This window comes from Camarhynchus parvulus, chromosome Z (assembly GCF_901933205.1).
Source record: "Camarhynchus parvulus chromosome Z, STF_HiC, whole genome shotgun sequence".
In the NCBI taxonomy this organism is placed as follows: domain Eukaryota; kingdom Metazoa; phylum Chordata; class Aves; order Passeriformes; family Thraupidae; genus Camarhynchus; species Camarhynchus parvulus.
The window spans coordinates 31,332,155-31,355,402 of NC_044601.1; the positions used below are offsets into that span (position 1 = coordinate 31,332,155).

Here is a 23,248-nt window from a genome sequence, read left to right on the forward strand (position 1 = left end):
TTTCTTTCACTGGTAAGTCAGAATCACAAATGGTATTACTACAAAATGCCACCTACAGATTCATTTGACCCAGTCTCAACCTGAACCCCCTGTGGTTCCAGCTCCCTGTATCTGTAAGGCAGCAGCACAACTAGACTAAATCAGCAGAGGCATTCTATTCTGCACCAGCTTGCACACTCCAGTTCTATGCCTACCTCTACTATATGGATTGGAGTTACAGTATTCAGTCACTTTCCTACTGTCTGAAATCATTATTTTGTTCTTACATGGTAGTGGTTTTCCCTGCTCCATTATGTCCCAGAAAGGAGGTGATTTGTCCTTCATAGAAGTTGAGTGTGAGACCATCTACAGCAACTTTCTTGCCATCACGGTAAACCTTGACCAGGTTCTGGATGGAAACACCAAGACTCAGATGCACTGGCTCTTCTTCCTTGCAGACTGAAAGAAAACACAAAGTAGAGAGATCTGATAGGTTTTAACAGAAATTGCGTGGGAGTTTTAATAGACATCACATTCCCCTAAGCCTGTGAAGGAATGAGCTATATGAAGAACTGACCTCTTTCTTCCTCAGAGAGAGGAATCTTCCATGGAAGTTGTCATTTAGCTATTGTCTCTCTCCTGGGCTAATTTGGGAGCTGGAAATCTCCAGTTTTACCAGGGTCACCAAAAATAAAAGGCCTTCTCAATTCCATGAGCCTGGAGTACCCAGCTGCAGTCAGGTGGGCAAAGTACCTTGAGTTTGTCTGGATGCACCCACTTGATCAGCATACCCAAAGAGTGATAACAAAAGGGTGACCAATTTCACCTATCCATGCCAGTACTGCTCCTGCTGTCCTTGGACTATCATTTCAGAAAAAGGCAGACCCTAACACTCTACTTTCAAAAGGCTGTGTCCAGCACTTACCTTCTGAAGACCCCTTCTGGTCAGGATGGGGGTGCTGCCTGTCCTGTGGTTCTTCTCCAAACCAATATGACTTTGTGAAAGGAAAGTACCAGGGTCTGGGAATCCCATACTGGCCTAAAACCAAAAGCATTACATGAGCCTGAGCGCATCTGTCACTTTTCTTTAATTAGCTTTCAGGACAAGAAGGGAAGTACTCCACCCACAGTAAGTCTCCAGATGAGGCACTAAGGAGAAATCTTTCTGTATGAAGACACTGACAGACTCTGGGTAAGAGACATCTAACTTCACTTTAGGGTTAAAAACCCTATGCTGAAAGGTGCTTAGTAGCACATGTGGTACTGATACTCAACTCCTCTCTTGCAGCACAGTCTGTGAACTTTAGAGGAGGGAACAAGTCAAGTACAGCAGAGCTTCTGGGGCTAGATCAGCCATGGCCAGAATGAGGTCATGCTTCTGTGCTGGGCAACGCTAACTGCTAGCAGCAACAACCTTGCTGGTTTTGCTCCATGACCTTTGAATAGCTCTGCTTAAAAATGGGACAAATTTGCACCTTAGCAAGTGAAAAGGGTGAAAGGATTTATTTAAGAGCCTTAAGACATGATTATCTCTCAGAAGTAGACCTCACCTGGGAAGACAGATTCAATGTACCAGGTCATGACTCCATAGAGGAAGGTATCAAACAGCATCATGACAGCTGATGTGGTGATGCTAAAGCCATCTTCTTCCAATGGGCTCTCAAAGAAGTTGTCCCACTGAACACCAACTCCCTGCTCCTCAAAGAGCGCAAAGTACTCGCAACCAAAACCAAAGGCTACTGGAGACAGCAGGCTCTGAAAATGGGAGGTGTGAACAAGCACTGAGTTTTTTTACATCTACTCTCCAATTAGTCATCTCAGTTGTAGCACAAGAATGAGGGACATTGTCCACATGTAAAGTCCAAGTTCCACAGACCATCACTGTATTTGCAGATATGGAGTGGCATACTTGGTCTAGGTTCCAAGAGGCCTGAAATCGCTACTGGACCTCCACCCAGAATTGTTTGCTTCCCTATCATCTTTCCCTTACTCTTTGGATTTTCCTGCAAGGGAACAGGTTGCTAACAGTCACCCTCTCCAGACAGGTAAGAAATGCTGTGCAGAGGAAAAGCGCAGGTGGTTCCTTCAGCCTGCATGTCTGGTTATACAGAATGACAGCATACAGAGATCAAGGCAGATTAGTCCAGTTGCATTACTTCTACTACCAAAGCCAACAAAACCCTCCCAGCAGCTTCTACCAGGTCCAGTAAACCTCTTTATCAAGCCCATCCCTGAAGACTTTTACACTGAAAATTAACCTCCACTGCCACTTCCCTCCTTGTAAGAGTGTCCAGCTGCTGAGTGCCATACTGGTGGCACCCCAGTGCCCAGGAAAGTTTCATCAAGACTCACCGCAAAAATCTTGATTGAGAAGCTGATGTGGTCCTGCCAGGCAACACACAGCACATAAGGCAGGTACAGTGTGAAGTAGACAATGCCCCCACAGGCAGCTGCCAGGTTGGCCCTGGAGAACACAGTGCTGATGAGGAAGCACTGGAGGATGGTCACAACGCCGAAGATGGAGAGGAAAATGAACACCACACTAGGATCACTGTAAGGCAGCAGCTTCCCCATCTGGCAGGAGAACAATAAGTGCATGAGGTTTTGAAAGGGCTCTCCAAGGTACCTCTGTTATAGGCAGCTCTGCAGACCTGCTGCTCAGTGGAGGCAGGGTTTTCTGCAATTTGCACAACAGCCTTTCCAGAAGTGAGGCAGTACCAGAGGCATCTTTTCAACAGAACTGAATCTCCTGCTGTTTTCAGCCACACAGTCCTGCTGTTCCAAAATTCTGTTCCAAAAAGTGACTGGTCAACACACACCCACAAACTCCTCCCCAGTGTGTCAGTGCAGACCACTGCTTAGCAGGCTCTGAAGGCTCTAGAGTCTGGTGCCACAGGCCAAACCAGGCAACTCACCTTCAGGATCAGCACCAACAGTCCTGCACTCATCAGAAGAGGGACAAGGCTGCTAATGAACCAGCTTAACCAAAGGATGCCATTGTCAAGTCCCATAATCCTCATTGTTTCTTTCAGCCGGGCTTCCTTTTCATACACAATGCCCTTAATTATCACAGCCACTGAGTAGATCCAAGCTAGTGTCATGAACAGAGGCATGGAGCGGCTCATGACACGCAGAAATCTGAGAAAATGAAAGAAAGGGGCCAGGAGATCCGAGTGAGAAACATTACTGCAAATTCAGATACCACTTCAAGGGCTATCAGAGCATGGTGACAGCTAAGGCTTCCCTGCACAAAGCAGCTGATGTGCAAAGTCTGGCACAGGATCCTTGCCTCACCATGAGGCGAGGTGGGTAGGTTTAGAGCACATCGCCAGTTAGGAGTGGGAGCTGGAGCTGCAACTGTCACTCAGCGAAAGAGTGGATGCAAAGAGCTGCCTTGTCTGGGAATTGCTCTCAATTGCCCCTCTTTCCCCTCTCCTGTGTCCATCTGTCTGCTTTTCCCCCAGTGCTATTTTCACTTGCATCAGGTGTGGGGATATGGTCACACCTCAGGAAGGTACTGTGTATGTTCAACTCCAGGACTCTCCTGGGCAGGACTCTGCAAGTCATTACATATTCTAAATCTTCCATGTGGGTGCCCTAATTCTAGGGATTAGGAACACTATGGAGATTGCCTCCTCACTGATAATGGGACAAAAACCATGCCTGAGGATTGACAAAAACCCATGCCTCCCAAGCTCCTCCTCCTGGGAGCTTTTGAAGCAGCCTGTATACATACATGTCATCCACGTAACATGGGTAGGGCATCTGCTGCACATAAACTCCTGTCTTCTTCTCTGTGCCTGTCTGAACCCTGATGATGGCCTGTTCTATCACATCCTGCAGGTAGACAAAGCCTCCCCAGACATAGCGCATGTCCTCAAAGGGGTCAGCACGGGGACCAGGATCCCAGTACCTGCACCAAGGGAACAAGACCTTTCCATTAGAAATCCTCCTCACCCCATCCTTTGTAAGAAACTGATCACAAGGCAGGATGACAGGGCTCACCCATCCTTGATCTTGTTAGTCCTTTCCACATTATCAATGTCCATGCGTATCTTGTATTTCACATGTTGAGGAAGGTCTGTGCTGTCAGGAGCTATTTCAGTGAAGACTATGCCAGCCCAGAACCTCCTTTCATCCAGAAGTTCCAAGGACTTGTTAATGAGCCGGACTTCTGTGGGCACAGGCTCCAGTTTGTCCAGGTTGACACACTAGACAGGGACAGAATTGGAAGCATTTATGGGATACACTGCCAAATTCGAATGTACTTTGTTTAGTTGTGGGGTGGAGGGAAAGAAGAGAACACTCCAATGGTAACGTCATGCCCAAGAAAAAAGACAACAGCATCAGACTATGGTTTGCTCAGTTGTAGCCCAGCAAGTTGCAAGAGTTGTCATTGCTTCCTGCTTGACAGTCACCTACCAATCCAACATATATCACTGAGAAATACCCCAGCAAAGGCATTTTCTGTACAAGACGTTAGGTAGCACTGCAGTATTACCTACAGGATTTCATCCAAGTATCAGCTTCCATAAATAGTCTTATTTCATCTGTTACCAATAAATCAAATCTGATTCAAAGCCTCTAAACATCAGTGGAGAGACCTGAAAGTTTTGGATCAGGCCCTTAACAGGCCATGGCCTGTTTCTGTTTGAACTCATCTCCCAAGCTGATGAGGCAAAAAGTAGAACTAATTTTGTTCCCTCAATTTGAAGCAGCTGCTAGCTTTACCACAGCCCCCAGCTAAACCCCAAACTGAAGTATGAACTGCTATACTGCTGTAGACAGCAGCAGCTTTCAGTAAGTAACAGAAGGGCAGGAAACCACGCGCAGTGACGGAAGCAAAAACTTCAAGAACAAGGCCTACAGTTAGATTCCTACATCCTGGTTGTATCCAGAAAATGGATGGAGGAATATCTATCTTCCCTTTTCAGAACACCCAACTGCATGAGTGGAGATCAAGCTGCTGCCCTCCCCCAGCACCTTGCCCACACTAACAGTATCTCACCTCCATGAAGCGGGAGATGGTCTGGATAGCCCGGTCTGTCTCATTGAAGGCATCCACCCAGGTGTACACAGAGCCATTTTCTGTCTCAAAGTCCTCTGGACTGTTTGACAGGAAACGGGCAACATCCTCTACTGTCCAGTTGGAAGCTGGCAAGTGCAGGTCCCAGAGGGCTTTGCCTTTCAGCAATGTCTGCAAGTGTTTTGTTTTCAAAGAAGAAATAGTTGTGAGAAATAACATTAGATTCCTCTCTCATAATGAAGTCAAGCACTACAAGGAAAACAGCTGCTAAGAAGGTGCAGGTAGAGGCCCTCTATCATCCTGAGAGGATCAATACAGTGGTGTCCTTCCCCTTACCTTCCCTTTAAGAGGGATATGCCTCCCTCAGTACAGCTACACCATATTGGTGTGCTTTGCAGGCTGGCTGCCTGCCTCCATGTCCTGCCAACCCCTCTCCCAAGGAGAGGGCAGCAGAGAGCCATGTACAGCTCTGCACCCCACACAGGCAAACCAGGGAAAAGGGAGATGCTAGCTCAGCAGAAATGCATTTGCCCAATACTTGGTGCCTAGCTCTGCTCACTTCTCTCAGAAAAATCTCACCTCCTGGCTTGGATGGAGAGCAATTGAGGGACAGCTGAAGGCTCAACAGTCACTGTGCTGAGCAGAAATACCAGCACCAGAGGCCAGGTGATTTTTGTATTTTGCTTTTGTGCCACCAGGGCTGGCTGAAGCCGTCCTGTACAGCCATGATGTCCTGCCTTTGTCCTCTTGTCTGAGACAGTGCTTTCTTCACCTGGTTTAACTGCTAGCTTTCTGAGGACAGGCTACTGTATGCACAATGCCTGGCACAAATGCACTGAAGCAGAAATTAGTCCACTGGGCAGAAAATTTAAGGCCAGGTAGGAAAGGAACAGTAGTTGTAAATTACATAGTTGAACTGAAGTCAGGGAGATAAAAAGAAAAACCTGCACAAGAGAGAAAACTGCAAAAATCCTTATGATTAAGAACAGGAAGTGGACTTTTTGCCACAACAAAAATGAAAGAGACGTAAAGAGCTTTCCCATACTCTGCTGTTACCAGCAAACCAGAAAGTAGTGGGTCACACAGTTACAAAAACAACTTTGCAAACTGGAAAAACAGAACAGACCAAGCTACCAAAGGAAAACATACAAAAAGGAAATCCAAGCACACAGGAATCGGATGTGCTGTGCTCCCTTCTCATTTGGTCTCCATGGTTAACTTCTGCTGCCACACGTGCAGGGAAATGGCTCAATCTCATCTTGTTTAAGTCCAACATTAAAGCTCCTTAACCCTAGGGGCACTTGTTGCCCTTCCTGAAGTTCACAGGCACATCAGCATCAAGCTAGAAGGGGCATGGATGGGAAAACAAAGCACTTTCCTCTCCCTCAGCAGGAAGAAATATGCCAAACAGATTGTACGACCCAGAAAGTTGAGAGGTGATGGTCAGCCAACCCAGAAACATGGCAACTGAAGGAGATGCTCGCTGGGAGCTGCCAAGGCACTAACAATGAAGTACTCCTGCTTGTGTGAATGTCAACAGGTGACAACAAAGAGACTGTTTTACTACACTGGTACAGAAAAGACCAGATTGCTGGGAAGATCAATAATTAACTACCAGAGGCAATTGTGTTAACAAGCGACATAAAATATAAAACCGCAAAAGCCCAGGGCTCAGTAAAATTAAAAAAAAAAAAAAAATAGAAGCAACATTCACTTTTCAGAGGACATCACTGCAAATCAATGTTTTGCAATGTTTTGGACCTCAACTTTCTGCCTGAGCTTTGTAGCAATCTGTTCAACTGTCTCTGGTGCTCTAGTATGTCACGTTGATGGAGAAGTACAACATGCCAGGTCACATGATTATTCAACACAACATTACTGGGGTAAAAAATGAATTAATTTCAAGGTTTATACAACTTGGGGAGGTCTCTGTACACAAGATGGTGCACTGTGATACCCAACCATGCTGCAGAGACAGCTGGAAAAACTACTCTACAGTGGTCCCTCTGTTTCTTGATGTTAGTTTTACATCACTGTACTTCCAAAGATATCGACACGGGGTGCAAAGATCCACCTCTCATAGCTGCACCCAAGGAACCATGGTGACATGCTCATGACACATTACGGCAACACTGCAGAAAAAAACAGTACATTTTCCAACAGAGGCAGATTAGAACTGGGTGTTAAATGTGCTGTTTGCAGGAGACTGTTAGGTGAAGGAAGGAATGCCAAGCATAATGCAAGATCAGTACTCAAGATCTCTTTCAAGAAGAGGTCCCATCCATAGTATTTATCTGACCAATTCAGTGCTGAAGCACCATTTAAAATAAATATTTCATCATTTATCGCAAAAAACAACAGCAGTGGTTCCGGCAAGGACAGCATACTGACCCGAATGAGATCCATTTCCTGACTACTTTCCATAAATGTCCAAATCTTTGGGCTTATCTCCTCCCACATTCCCCCGAGGTCACGAAACACACCCAGCTCCTGGAATGTCCTGTTCACCTGTTACAAAGCGGAGAAGAAGGTTATTTCCAAAAGCTGGCAGAGACCATCATGGGTTGAGAGGGTGTATTGAGCCTTCAACAGTAGGTGCATGGGAGGTGAGAGATTAGGGAGGCTGTGCTTTTGCAGGCAATCCTTCCTAGGCTTGTGTTTGGGTCCAATTTAACTAGAGAGGATCGGCTGCACAGCCAGAGGACACAGCTAATGCTACATCATCAGACGACAGGGCTAGAGTTACCTCAGACATGACCTTCCTTACAGCTGGTGTATCTGGAGTGTACAAGATCTTCCCAATCAGCAAGGGCTTCAAAGCCCTCCAGATAATCCTGGAAAGCGGGCTGGATTCCAGGTTCTTCATTAGCTCATTGCAGTAGGGTGCTGAAGAAGAGCACAAAGGTGAGTGGCTGAACAGCACAGTAACAACTGCAGAAGGCATAGAGCTTCAAGGACAATCAAAGCTGAAAGCAAAGCATTTTTCAGACACAACCCCCTTCCTTTACTGCAAAGCTCCAAAAAAAGCCCCTTTTAGCCCAAGCCTGCACAGTCTGCCCAGTGAACAAGGAGCAACCAGGTAGCCTCCAACACTAAGAGCCACAGTACTAGTTCTGCAACACTACCACAACCCCATTGCATGGTACAAACAAAATTTGTCTGGAAAAGGTCAGATTTCCAGAGGCTGCATGTGACTGTGCTCCCTCTCTTACTAACGCAGATCCACTGCACAGCTTTCTGTGTATTCTACACAGTAGGTAGGTAGCAGGTCCTTGGGGAGACTCTGCAAGATGATAACTTCTTGGCCTTAAGCGCATATGCAGGACAATATGTCCTTATGGGTATACGCAGGACAATATGCCTTTCTGAAACAGCAGTGAATATGTCCCTCAGGACTACCTACCTTCATCTGTGGAAGTTTGGAAAACACTAGCAGTGACAACCATGAAGTAGATAGGACCTCAGACCATGCCATTGTTACACTTACTTGTGGAGTTATCATAGAAGTTAATCACATCATCTTCAGTGCTGTTGCCTCCAAACAGTGCTTTGTAATTGTTATCCTCATACCAGTTGAGGGATTTAATTTTGAGCCCTCCACCTTCAGGATGGCCACACACGATGCGTGACACAGCCTGATAGATCTGCGTAGAGGAGTTTGAGGCATTCACATTGTTCAGGAACGTCACCTCTTGCCTCATGTCACTCCAGCTCTTCATGCTCAGCAGCTGGAGGGGAAGGACAGAGAAAAGAATGGAAGCAAGTATTGAACAGGATTAGTAAAAGGAGAAGTTTTCTCCATGCACCTTCAAACTACAGAGCAGATTTTTCAACAGATGAGAATCCCCCTGAACATGATAACAAGGGGAAGAACAGGGAAAACAATTCCCCACCACCACAATGGAAGTCTCTTCTGTGCAAGCACTTGGAATATATCCTTGCCAAGTTCTTTACTACTGAGTTTTCTGCTCCAGTGCTGTGGGTGGTTCCTGGCCTCCCTGCCCTCTAACATGGAAGCTCTTTGTCCTCCTGGTTGCACAATGGCTTACATTCCAGTGGAGTACCCTCACAAGGACAGGTGGGGTGGGGTACATAGACTCAGAATAGGAATTAAAGGAACAACACCAAGTGACTCGTGGGTCACAAACTGGATGAACCACAGGCCACACCAGCGTCACCTGGCACAACTCCACCCAACCTCCACTGATTTACACCAGGCAGCCAGTCTGATCTCCCAGATTGGCATCACTTATTCCTGCCCCCCAGAAACTCTTTGCCCCATTGTCAACAGCATTCCCAGAATATCCCTGAAAACAAGCCCTGTTGCACCCAGGACCCTGAATAAGCTTTGCACACAGCCAGTCACTGCAAGGAGCATTCTGCTGGCCAGCTGACCTCACACCAGGCCTGAGGTGACAACATTCAACCAGCCAGAACGATTAGTACCTCCAGACTCATTTGAGTGGCATAAGCCAGACAACATGCCTGTAATGTGTCATGAACAAAAACACCCTGCCCTCAGCCTGAAATACTCACTGCATTAATGCTGCCATACTCGGGCATGGCCAAGCTCACCACAACACAAAAAGTAACCCACCTGCATGAGCACTTGTTTCATGCTACACTGGAGTGTTGCTTTCAGACCCCCTATCTTGAGATGTCAGAACATCACCTCTTTGATGGTGACAATAAATGGATGCTAAGAAGCAATAAGACAAAGGCAAGAATCTAGGATAACTCCTCTAAGTAAGCTTCTAGCTTCCATTTATTTGCAGCTCAGGGAACTTCTACTTCCTAACCCTCAATGACTTTCTCCCATGGTAAACTCCTAGAATTTAGAACAACCACAAGTATTTAACATCCAATATCACAGGAAAGAACCTCTTCTCTCTCCTTATCTGGCTGTGGTTAGCTCCATTTGGTGTCATGTGGTTTTGTTTTTTGCTTTTACTGCAAGAAACAGTGAGCATTCAATCCCTATCTCTTCTTCATGTGCCACTCAACTCTATAGGTCTTGTCCTATCCCCAAGTCTTCTCTTCTGCAAGCTGAACAGTCTCAACCTATTCCCTTATTCCTTTGGTGAAAGCCATTATACTTCTAAATGTCCTAACTGGCCTTCTCTGAACTTCATTCCAGTTATGCTATCCCTTTTCAGAGAACAAGAACCTATCAAAGTGGTAAAATGCTACAGCTGGTTCTCTATCCCTTTTTAAGTGTTTTCTAGAATTTTATCTGATTTCTTGACTCCTGCTGAAATATCAGATGACATTAACTTGGAGGTTCTTACTGCACTGTCCAGAACAGGCACATTCACTTAACAGGGTTAGCAGAGCTGCTGAGACACCTATTTGTAACTGCTCGTCAACTGCATCTCAGAAGCAACTTCAAATGCTGTGTTCCAACTGCTGTTTTTTCAGAAACAATAAGAGAGTCAAAGACCATCTGCCACTTTTGCTCACAGTGCATTGGTGTACCACCACTGTTTAAATAAATGCAGATAATCAAAGTCTAAGACAGCTGTTAAAGCCAGCTGCTAAAGCCAGCCAGCAACAATGCTGAAAGCAGCAGTGTGCTGGAACAACCAATCCAAGTTCACCCAAGGAAAGCACACTCAAGACTCTTTGGCCTTACACTGGGAGGTAAACCTGACCCATCTGCGCATGTTTTAGATGTGTCAACATCTGGAGAAAAATTCTTCATGCTAAACAACAGCTACCTGCACAAGGAGCCTCTATTTTCAGATGCCTAAGAGCACATGACACACTGATACAATGCAAGACAGCTGTGAGAACAGCAGAAGTCTGAGTACAAATATCCAGATTGACTGATTCCAGTGTACTTTCACTTCTTTGCTACTCACTGGTGCCTTTGCCTGCAGCCTGGCACCACTCAACCTGGCTCCAGGTTCAGGGTGATCTACAGGACACTAGCATCATGTAACATGAATGAAAACTGTCACAAAATTGGTTTTGTTTGTTACATATGTTCATGCAGATGTTTGGATTTGATGATTCCTCACCCAAAAGGCCAAGGCTGCATTTCAGGTGTGATAATTTGAGTGTGCAATTCAAAGGGATGCCTCAGGGCGTTTTTGGTATCTTAGCTAAAAGAGCTCATTTTTGCTCAGCAAAAAGGCAGCTGCTTCAGGTAAAGCACCATAAACTCCCTAACATGATAAGCAAAGGTACTTAAATAGGAAGTGCAGATGATTCCCATGAACATATGAAATACTAACCATCTTAAAGAGGGATTGCATTTACAAACACATTTCTACAAATTATTTGGAACAGCTTGAGCAAGGAACTCTGTTTCATCTTTGGTACCAGCATCTCCACGATTTACATGCAGAGCTGATCTTTTTACACCTCTGCAAGCAAATATGTCAAATGTGAAGGGTTACTAAGCACTTTCTTCTTCCAGATATCAGACCTGGCTCCATAAGTATATCTAAATAGTTATCCTTGCTCTTGGTGTTTAATCTGCCTTCCAAAAAGTTGATTTAAAGAGTCCAAAGACACAGATCCAATCAATCCCCATACTCCAAGACAAATATTTTGTTCAGACCATTTTCTAATTAAAATTCCCTGCTAGAAAGGCTCCTAGACATGGCACAAACAATAGTTCTCTCCACCCCCTCAAGCTGCTGCCCTTTGAAACAAGGGAGCAAGTCCCTCCTTTTCACACAAAAATCCTCCTGACAGACAATAAGAAGTAACTTCAGGTCAAGCCATCTGGAGCAGCTCATGCTGTACACAGAGCAAAATGCTGCCTTTGTTTGCACAGCAGGGCAGAATAAAAGGTAGTTGTGCCCAAAACAGCTGCCAAGCAAAAGGCACGTTACCCTGGGACGTTTTCGGCCACATCAGCAAACTGAGTATCACGTGGTTTCAATTATTTTTATCCCAGACAAGAAGAAAAGCCAAGCTTAAATGACGTAACAGGAAACAGCTGTAGTCAAACTCTGAAGGGCAGCCTCCCTGCTAGCAGCAAAAGCTCTTCCATGGTCCTAACTGAAGCTGATCCTGGAATCATATTAATTTCAATGTGAAGGGAACTGCGCAGCAGGTCGTAGGACTCAGGGAGCGGTGCATGCCAGGAATTGTTGGCTGGCATGGCACAGGTTCCCAGCAGCTGCCCCTCCGTGGGAGAGAGGCGCAGGCTAACCTGGAGTGACCCACTCTTGTGCATGCTCCCAGAGGTTACTGTCGTTCACGGCGCAGAGCTCTCTCGCTCTGATGCAAAGGCGGAAGACTAGCGAAGGGAGGAGGAGGCGGCGGCATTGTTTAGCTTAGATGGAGGCGGCGGCACTGTTTAGCTTAGATGGTTGTGATTTCTGCTCCAGGGAGAGAATGTTTTTGACTAACAGCAGCATTTCAAAGTCAAAGCCGGACAAAAAAAACTAGGATAAGTTTCTGGCTCAACACCCACCCTCTACTCCCCCAGATTTGGACTTCTGATTCAAACTTAGGTATGCAGGGCTTTTTTTCTTAATCCATCATTTCACCTGCAAAAACAAATACTTGCAGTCTCTAGAATGTCAATTTAACTGTGCAAATCACTGGTTTTTTTAGTGTTGTGATGTCACTGTGCTGAGTGCCCCACAAGACTGGAAAACAATCTCTGGCCCAAAAAGTAAGATAGATAAAGAGGAAACAGTAACCTACCATTACTAATTTAAACTATAACAGCCACAGCACCTTTTCCACATGCCATACCCTCACTGCACAAGAAACCCAGGAGATACAACCAATTAATAACCCTGATGTGGGTTGGCGACTAGATGAGAAAAAATAAAAAGAAAGCCTCAATATGTTGTTTGCAAGGCACTACATAGCAGCAGATGTACTGCAAGCCCAACTGTTGTGCTACTGCTGAGAAGACAAAACACTACAGAAAATGTCCTAATTCCTGTTATGGTATTTATAACTTGAAGTGCCAAGAGGTTGCAAAGTGCATGCTGCCTGCACACAGGGAAAACAGCTGTAGGATGGGGAAAAGTTTCAAAACAAGCCAGGGATTTGACTATAAGCTGCTTCTTGTACTTGATCACAGGCTAAGATAGCAACCACAGTGATGTGTTCTCCTTACACAAAAGGCTCTTCTTACCTCTTTAACAAGCTTCCCAATGCTCTCTCTCAAAGTTTCCACAGTTTCTGACAGATCCCACAAGGAGGAATTGAAAGAAAGTTGTCTCTGCAGGAAGAGAGAAAAGGAAACTAGAAGTTACTGCAAAGCACAAATGAAGAGATTAAACTTTTGTAAGCATTCTTGCATAGAGCAGTTAGGACTGTTTACACTGGTGGGGAAGACGGAGCTGGCTTTCTGTGTAACATTGAACTTAAAATACCATGGGCTTCTGCACTCTGCAATGTGATAGGATCACCCCTTTCTCTTCTACACAGATGCCATAATCAGAACCATACCAACAAAATGTTAAATGCATGCACATACCCTTACAACGCAAAGGATTACTCACATTCCAGGTCACAAAACAAGCACAGTCTACAGGACAGCACGTGAAATTCCACAAGCCAGTGCTAAGAAGGGGATGCAAAGTCAGTACAGTGGAGAAAAAGACAATTTGGTGGGTACAAGTTTTCAGTGAGACTACACAGATACAAAGATACTCAGATACAAAGGACTCCCTGCTGCAGTGTACATTATCACTAAAGTCCTCCTATTAGGTCTTGATATCCTTTATCCAAGCCAAGGGTGTATTTTAAAACCAACAGCTTCCAGGAAATAGCTGGCATGTACTGTCACCAAAGAGCAAGACTGATAGGCTTCCAGAAGTGGAAGGCATAGCTTTCAGGAAACAATTTTCTCTAGCAGGAAGTTACATTGAAGACAACTCCTTGTTTCCAACTCCTCTACATGTAACTGGTGGCCTGGAGTTTGGTTTGTGGGGTTCTTTTTCCCTTTCATTCACATATCTGGATTGTCTTGCATGAAAAACATTTGGGCACAACCCTTGTTTCAAAGGAATGAAGATTAAAACAAACTCCTAAGATTTCATATTAGTAGCTCGTTGCAGAATTTGAAAGCACACTAAAGTTATATCACTGCAACACACAGATGAACAGCCAAGGCCCTTGATTTCAGCACATATCTTTTGAGCTGAATCTCTTCCTTTTCACATCTTTCCTGGGGCAATTTCTGGAAACAAAGTCTGGAAGTTTTAATTTGTTCTGCTTGATCTGCTGCAGAAGGGTAAGACCTGGTCAGTGCCAGCTGTTGTAAATGGGCACTGTTCTGCTGATCTGCTGGGATGTTTAAAACTTTCCTGAATGCACAGTTAGTTTTTGTTCCAAAGCCAGCTGCAAATTCAGGGAGGATTCTCTAACCTCTATGGATCTCTACTAAATGCAGTCCTTACGGTTTGGATAAATAAAAACATATCATCTAGGAGAAAAGCAATTAAATATCCCACAGCTTAGATCTTCAAGATATAGTTAAAGAAATTTAGCCAGCAAATATCAAAGCTACTTATCTGCTCTACCACTATAACTTTAGCAGTTAAGATGACGTATAAAGTTCCAGGTTCATGCATAACAAGAGAAGTGTTTGTTCAGCTCCATATTTATATATATTCATCAATCTCTACACAGATTTGTGTTCACTGCATTCAGAGGTGATTCGGGGACAGAGTGGATGAGGAAGAGTTTTCTGAAGATACTAATTGGTTCAGAACAGTGAAAAGTCAAAATCCAATTGCAAAGGATTAGTGAACATCCTCCTACTGACACACTGTTACAAAGTGCCAGACAAAATTCAGCACTGCAAAGTAAAGTACATAGGGAAAAGACAGTTCCACCTTAAGATACCCCTTGTATGGTTCTGAATTAGCTAATTCCACTCAGAAAGAGAGATCTTAGAAATACAGTCATAAACCAGATCAGTATTGACATAAATACACAATGCAATCCTGGTTCTCAAGCAGTATGTGCAGTTTTGGGTTCTCCATCTCTGAAGGAGCTCAGGTACAGACAAAGGCCATGATTCAAGGTAAGAATGGTTTTTGAAGGAAGAACAATAGACCCCAGTTCTTACAATTGGATGAGTAAGGACAAACAGAGGTTATGACAAAGGTCTGTAGACTTACAAGTGAGATGAGGAATGGTAGTGGGATGACTGCCTTCTGTGCCTCGTCATACAGAGCTAGAAAACTTCCAGTGAAATGATCAGTTTAAAACAAAACTAAAGGAGCTTCTGCATATGCAACTTAGTCAAAACAGAAAAAAAAAATCAGTAGACTCTACACAATGCTGAAAGTATTGTGAGTTTGAGAAAGACTCAAAAGAACAAATTGAACATAACAATCTTACCAAATGCTAATAAACAACAAGATTCCATCAGCACATGAGAAAGTCTGGGTTGCAAGCTACTGAAGAACAGCACATTACACTGAAGAAATGTTATGTGCTTGCCCAGTGGCTGCATCCTTTCACATGCCTCCATTCAGGGCCACTGATGGATTATAAGTCAAGGACACTGAGCCTAACAGGACTTTTGCCTTGTACATCTTAGGCGATTCAAGGAGCTTGCAAACCTTACTCTGAAATGTGAGGAGTATCCATCTATCCTTTCATACCACAGCACCCTGACCTTTCCTCCCTAACAAACTCGTATTATTTGAAGATCATTTCTCACCAGAACTTGCAATAGTACCATTTATATGGAGGAAGCTTTACTCTCTCTACCCCTTCTTCAACCTCAAAGCCCACTCAGGAAGCCTCTCATAAGTCACGACCAGAGACAATAACAAAAGATCAGTCACAAGGGCCAGTCTTTGAACAGATGAACATGTCATTAATTTCCCTGTAATATACATCTTTGTAGTGACTCACTAAGTAGTTAATTCCATTAATAAGAAACCTCTAGATCCAGAGTATATCCAGGAAGACTGTTCCTACTGTAGGACTGTCTTTATCAGATACTCACACAACATCTAGGGGCTGGGAAGGGCAATGACTCATTTACTGGCAATGTGCTGCAAAAACATCACCTGTCTGTTCTAGGCACACTGTGGAAAGACAAACATCTGGCAGGTTTTGAACACAACTGCCCTCTACAATTACTGTGGTAGTGGCTAGAAAGTCACTAAATTTGTCTTTTGGGGCAGCCAATATCATAATACTCTTGAAGTACTGAGTGCACTGGGGGGGACTCTGTGTGCTTGTATGGGCAGGCTGCAAGATTTGCTCTAGTGACAAATACCTGAGATGGCTAGAGTTGAAGGACAAGCCTTGAATAAATTCAAATGACACTTATGGGAGATGGACAAATCTGATTTAACAAACATGAGAATGCATGGGCTTCAAGTGTTGGGAAGTCAAAGCATTCAGCCAAAATTCAGTCTGCATCATACAGCTGACTGTTTCTCCTTAATGAAGATAACTCTGCCACATTTGTTTTGAAATAGTTATTACAGCTTTATACTGGTCTTACCAGAAACTTTCCACTGGCCTCTGCAGAAAAATCACATGCTTTAAGCTTCTGCTCTTGTTTCCTGAGAGTGGAAGCCTCAAACCTCCACTGTTTAAAAGGACGATATCATTGTACTTGACTGAAAACACTCTCAAAAGACGAAGGAAAGCTATGAATTCAGTTGTAGCATATATTTACATCAGGAGATCTTTTCTAAAAACCATTTTTCAACTGCAATGCATTTATTATCTAATGCTTAATTCATGCTAGCCATTTGACAAAATACCACCCATATTACAGAGGGAAAAAGAAACAATTGGATTTTCATGTGCTCACCCACAGTCTTTCAAGGACCACTGTAGTAGACAAGCCACAGCATATTTATGGCTTATTACAGATCCATACCACTGGAAGTGAGTAGTGCAAAGCCCTTATTAGGCAGTGCTGTCTGAGAGATGAAATCCCACAGGCGCAATCTGAATTATCATTTAACCTTTGCCCACCAAATTACATTCAAAACTGGGGAGATTTGCAGAAGGATATAAAAACAGGTACTTCTATGATATAAGACAGACAGAAATGTCCCACTCCACTGTGTGGTAATGGCTGGGAACTTATTGCCATTGCTCTTGTTAGCCTTTCCCAAACTGCATAGTTCCGCTAGGGGACAATTGCTGGCCAACCACGAGGAGAAAGCCAGGAAGGAAATTTGCATGCATGAAATCATATATAATATGCAGTCATATGCTTCACTGCTGTTCTCAAACCAGCTTCTCCTGCCTCAGTCTCGCTCAGTCAGTGCAAGGCAAGCCTCAAGAAGAGATTATGTGTCCACAAGGGGCTTGTACAATAAGCTATGTCCTATAGTATTGTTGGTCAAAAGCCTTCAGAGAATGGATGCCGATTAAGACATGGGCCATGGAGTAGGGACTTTTTGAAACACTTTTTCCATCTCATGGAGTGAACACTCAGAAGGAAAGTTGATCCTCCACCTTGGTGCCCCATGATCACATCCAGACTTTCTGCTGAGTTTTGATTTGAACAGCCTGCCTCAAGTAGGTTCTTACAAGAAAAAGAGTAAGGACACAGACTTTAACCTCCCTACCATACTTCCATGTGCTTGGCTCTGTTTTTGCATCCTACAGAACAGGCTAAATCCATGCAATACAAAAGATCAGAGACAGAACTAGAATCCTAGTGTGAAATTTTATTTAGAAATTCTTGTTTTAACTGTATCACTGTCCTTCGGGCAACACTCAATGCATACTGGATAGAACTGAGGAGCATGTACGTAAAATGTTTATTCCTTGTCTTTCTTTTTATAAAAACAGTGCTGCGACATTTAGAGGTCATGCATTTCATCATGCATGCGCTTTATGTTTTAAAACCCTGATCTGTCCATAATTTACTAGTAATTACTACATTTTTGAGAGCTACTTAGAACACTTAGCATTTCCCTGAAGCTGCAAATGCACACACATTTAAGCCAGCAGAACTGAGTGTTATCATCAGGGTCTCAGCCCACACACTCACTCCCTGATCATAGGGCTCTAAATCTTGCACACTCCTCCTCATGTTTTAGCATAAATATTTGTGTAAACATACAATCAGGTCAGCCATTTTTAATCCGGATCAATTCCATGATGAAATTTACTGCATCATCTTGCAGAGGGAATAACAAACAGGAATGAAGTGGGGAAAAAAACAAGCAGGTGGATGTCAGGCTAAGTCATATGTATTAAGACATTTCAAGAAACTGTAGCCACTTAACTGTCCAGATATCAGAAAGGCACAAATTTCCAGTTTACAATTCAAGCCCTTGGTGTTGAATTTACAGAGTTCTTGCACACAGTTGCAAGCCCTTGTATTAACCTCCTTGTACTAAGATGCTGCCTCCCCATAAATCACAAAACAGCGCAATCAGTGAAGCCCATGTCCAATCACATAAGCGAAAAACCTGTCTCCAAATTACTGTTGCACCTGCATTTGACTTGGCCCTTACTTTGTTTACTGAAATGCCTTGCTGTGAAGTACATCAAAGGGATTCAGACAAAAAACAAAAACAAAAAAAAAAAAAACCAAAAAACCAAAACAAAAACAAAAAAACCCCCAAAAACTTGACAAATTGCTGGCATTGGTTTACAGACTCTGTAGTAGATACAGAGCATGCTATATTCAGTGTGCATGTCCAAGATTTGACACATGATGCCTTCAATAAGCTGCGTCAAAAGCCTCCTTTGTTCACGAGGAGAAAGTTCCGTCTTTGTTCAAGGATGTTACTGCAGGTCAGGGCACTTTTTAGCCTCTAAAGACACTAAGTTTCAAATGTGTTGCTTGTGATCCTACAGTTAATTTATCCATTTTGTCTGGCCACATTGAAACCAGTTAGTTTTTGTTTCACTCACTGATGCATTACAGCAACTTAACTACCAGATACACTGTGACACACTTCTGAGGAAAACTGCGGACCTTTACCAAACAACAGCAGGTTTAGAACTGCTGGCTTCCGCACTCCTGCTTTTTTTCCCCTTAACGACAAGATCGTGAGCCAGCTTCTCAGAAGCCCCCCAAAGCTGCACATAATGTCTTAAATCTATACTGCTGTTGCCAAGAGGCACAAAGTGGCTTCTGAGTGTTTCCTTTCACCCACAAACAATATAGACCTAAAACACAGACACTCAATATCTGCTTCTGTCAGCTAAGCTGCAGAAGCTTCCATAAATAAGAAAAGCAAGACAGTCTCCACAGGGCCCAAAAAACCAATTCTGAGTGGTACAATAGCTGGCTATTTTCAGCCCCCTCAGATCCCAGAATTCTAGCACCTCTGAATGGTTTAATGTAAATTATGTATATATGTGCATATACATATACAACTGAAGACAAGTAGAGAAGTTATAGTGAGTCCTCTCCAAACAGCCCATCTCTGTTATGATTTTAGTGCTGTCACCCCATCTCTTATTGCTTATGGGTTGTCTTGCTCTTCCAGCAGCAAAGACAAAGTGCAGATGGAGGACACGTGGAAAGCAGATGATGAGCTGTGGAGAGAAGAAGTCACTGACTGAGACACAGTGTGCAGGAGAGAAATATGATTCCAGTGCTTGATAATGACCCTCTTTGACTGGGGACAAAGCCAAGCAAGTGGTACATGACTTTGAGTACTGAAAGACTCACCAAATCTGAAATCTCACACAGCAGACAAAAGAATATTTGTTTTAGTGGGGAACAGAGTTGGTTCTGTGGTCCCTTCTTCACTCTACTGTCATTTCTAGCACTGAATTCCTCAAACTTCCATATTTTAACAGATATTGCAGATCTGTAGCAAAACACTATTGGATTTTCCTAGATCCAAGTCTAGATCCAAGTCTACTCTAGTCTCCAGTTACTCTGTAAATAATATATTTTCTTGAAGTTCAATGAATTCTTTCCCCAATACCCATTCCATTGGTTGATTTTTGAAACAGGACTTTAAAACTTGACTCTGCTTCATATGATTTAAACTTGCTTAAAGGTTGTGGCCCGTCAGTGGCTAGAAACTTCTGTACTCAGTGGCCCCGTGCTAAGGGCAGAGAGCAGTAGTTTTAGCACTCAGCAAAGTCAGGCTTATAGTTGGACTCATTCCAGCCAAGATACAACATTTGACTAAAACACAAGGACAACCAAGAGACTGTTACTCTGGAGCATAAAGACTTTCCTCTTGACAAACTGAACTACAGACCCCACACACTTGTGCTGTGCAAGTAGCAGACTGAACAGGAAGGATAACAATGACAGGAAGAAGCATGTTGTTCATGCTCCCATGATGAAGAGTAACCATCCTTCTCATTTCTAATTGCCTCTAAGCAGTTCTGGAAATGCAGGGATGAGTTCCTAGAATGAAAGACATGGAAAATGTCACTGTGTCAACGACAGACACTCACTGGTGCAGCCAGTGAACTCACCTGAAGAGGCTTCAAAGGATTCAGGTTAGCACGGAAGACTTGCTCAGCTGCATGGAGTTTTTCCTTTGACAAGGTGCAAATGAAGGCTTCAGAATCTATGGTTGCCGTCTGATTTTGGATCATTAGAAATTCAGATGATGTTGAGCTATTGCAGAGATCTCTCAGTCGCATTCGATAACCAGACACAATGACCTATGAAAGTGGGAAAAGCATGCCTTCATGTAAAACTTCAACAAAAAAATTGGTTATTGCTCAACAAAGCAAGCCATTCATAACATTTCCAGATAAAGGTGAGGTGGCATTCTTCCCTACAGGCTGAGCAGCCGTTATTCATATGCAACTCAGTTCCAAGAAAAATCCTTCCCAGCCGAGAACATGGGAGAGAAGCCCTGGGGGAGGCAGGTCCCTCTTCACTCTCCTGCAAATATGCACAAAGCAGCTGCGATCCTGTCCTTCACAGCAGCCATTTCCTCCAACCAAGGGTACATGCATTGCCTAACGTTCAGTTTTCTGGGAAATGAGCCACATTGAAAAAAACAAGGCTTGTGACCAGATACAAGTCTGGCAAATCTACGTGAAGGGCAAAAGACCTATGTCCCAAACTACTTAGACATATCTGCCAGCCACATTTTCTATGCAGAAATGAGTCAAAATCATCTCCCTTAACTCTGAAGTATGTACTCACTAACTGCTGAGACAAACGTTTTACAGTGTTTTTGAGCAGACAATGTATCAGCAAAAAAAAAAGTTATCTTACTGGCTGCAACAAATGAGATAAGATCCTAGAGTCTAGGCATATTTTTCTTAAGGTAATGGTTTCCTTGTCAATAATGTTTCCTAATCCACATGCAATCACCTTATTAACGAAATTGATAAAATCCCTCTGAGTTATCACCAGACTGTTTCAGACCTGATAAACAAATTCTTTTAATAAGGTCAGTTACCAGCTTCATCTTTGCTGAACAATGGAGTCCATGCCAAAAAGCTGCATACTTCTCAAAGGTGATAAACAAGGAAAAATCCAGAGTCTACTATTGAAAAGAAACTTTGGTTTGCCTCGGGGCTAGACAGATGGAACCATTTTACTGTAAATGCACAGGTAACAACAACTGTATACTTAATTTCTTCTTTCTGTCATTTCATAAGTGCATTGCCCAACTTACAACAACTAAAGAGGATTGATCTACATTCCAGAAGAGTTAGCAGCTCCTGAACCAGGCTAGTAAGTCTGAAACTTTTCATCTGTCAAAACCAAAGGGGTATGCACAATCAGGGGGGAAAACTGCATTACATTCAGGAAACAAGCAAATTGAACTGACAGGAGAGAGAAGGGATTTTTAATGCCATACTCATAACAAACCTTTAACTTTGGCCCGTATCCATATGCCAAAAATCAGATCTTTCAATGCCACACAGCTCTGACATCAGAAGATTTGCCTTTTTAAAATTTGGAGTGCTTTTTTTCTTGCCAGTAGAGATACTACTACTAATGTTATAGTCATGCTGAAAAGGAGATATTTGTGGGGCACTGAAATAACACTCCCAGAACAAGCTTTCCAGGTTGGACCATATAGAAAAAACAGCGACTCCCAGTGCCTCAGTGTTCACTCACAAAAAGTGAGTGAAGATGATCAACCTTCCACCACTCTGAAAATGTCCACCTTTTTCACACAGAGTTTAGGCTCTTTTGGTGAGAAGCTGCCCTTTTCAAGCACTGACATCCAGAGCATGAGACCTTACAAAAAACATCCTATCTATCCATCCTAAAGTACCTAGTCTCCCCAAGTCAGCAAGTTCTCTAACCATTTGCAGTCATCTGAACCCATGGTGTCTTCAGCAGGCAAAATACATCTTAAATGACAGGTTTAGTCCCCTAAGGACTCTCAAAATGCCAGGCTCACACCTGAAAGTAGTCATAGGTAATTGTTCTGTCCTTACATGTCATATAATTCTCTCCTTGGGACTTTTCCTGCTTCATGAAACAGAGATTTGTTCCAAGCAGAATATGCACTGGCCATTACTATTTACTCTTCACTGATAGGCAATGCATCATGCTGCAGCACTGGCCCAGGACCTCGCTGCGCCTTCAACTTTTCAGAGGGACAGGACCTATTCCCACCTCCCACACAAGAACTGTCTCGCCACACCTGGACAACTGCAGCATACCAGGCTTGATTACACAGCTGCCTGCCCACTGCTGACCCAAGCATCTTCCAAATCCCACACCCTTCTGAGCACACCTACCACAACTGGAAAAACACAAGGCCAAGCCACTCAGCCCCAGGAAGTAACATGTCCATCAAGACAAGGCTTTGGTCGCTTTGATCTCTTTGCACTAATTTCAGTATGCCAGATACACAACCCTGCTGGACATACGGGAGTGCTGTCATTACAGTAACAGCAGTGAACAGTCCCCATCTCCTTGGAGACTCCAGTTCCTTACTTGATTGTGTAGCATAACTTCTGGCCTTACTGAACAACCCCAGGCACCAACAGACAGCAGAAGCAGGCTGTATTTGCTGCAAAAGGTTGGCATACTCTGGATAGGCCCTTTTACCACATGACTTCTGAATGAAGTTGCGACCCACTCATTCAGAGACCTAAAAAATACTGCCTATTAATACTGAAGTCACTAAGCAGCTCAGCAGTGAGGTCAGATCTCCAAACCAGATCTCCAGTGAAATCAAAGATGTCCATTTTGTGAGTCAGATAAAGTCCTTCTGCAGTAAGGGAGAGGTCTGCATCTCTAGTTACCATCTGTATTAGAAAATTGCTCATAGAAAATTTTGTGGGCCACTGCTCTGCTCTGCAGTTTAACATCCTGGTGCTAAGATTAGCTCTTCTTGCTGTCCCTAAGCACAGAATGCTGTTATGACT

General features: G+C 43.7%; 1 protein-coding gene across 3 annotated transcripts in view; it reads right to left on the reverse strand.

Moving 5' to 3' along the window:
* Positions 1 to 23,248, reverse strand: part of ABCA1 (ATP binding cassette subfamily A member 1) — a 100,433-nt gene that overhangs the window by 31,147 nt on the left and 46,038 nt on the right. For 2 of the 3 annotated variants that reach the window (XM_030969410.1, XM_030969409.1), the window contains exons 7-19: positions 20,372 to 20,563; positions 13,113 to 13,199; positions 8,493 to 8,733; positions 7,752 to 7,891; positions 7,397 to 7,513; positions 4,988 to 5,176; positions 3,985 to 4,190; positions 3,716 to 3,892; positions 2,895 to 3,117; positions 2,332 to 2,553; positions 1,530 to 1,734; positions 905 to 1,018; positions 267 to 438 (exon numbers count right to left, since the gene is read on the reverse strand). In XM_030969410.1, coding sequence (XP_030825270.1) covers positions 267 to 438; positions 905 to 1,018; positions 1,530 to 1,734; positions 2,332 to 2,553; positions 2,895 to 3,117; positions 3,716 to 3,892; positions 3,985 to 4,190; positions 4,988 to 5,176; positions 7,397 to 7,513; positions 7,752 to 7,891; positions 8,493 to 8,733; positions 13,113 to 13,199; positions 20,372 to 20,563 — 2,285 coding nt within the window. The remainder of the gene's footprint in view (positions 1 to 266; positions 439 to 904; positions 1,019 to 1,529; positions 1,735 to 2,331; positions 2,554 to 2,894; positions 3,118 to 3,715; positions 3,893 to 3,984; positions 4,191 to 4,987; positions 5,177 to 7,396; positions 7,514 to 7,751; positions 7,892 to 8,492; positions 8,734 to 13,112; positions 13,200 to 20,371; positions 20,564 to 23,248) is intronic. The other variant, XM_030969411.1, reaches the window with a different exon arrangement.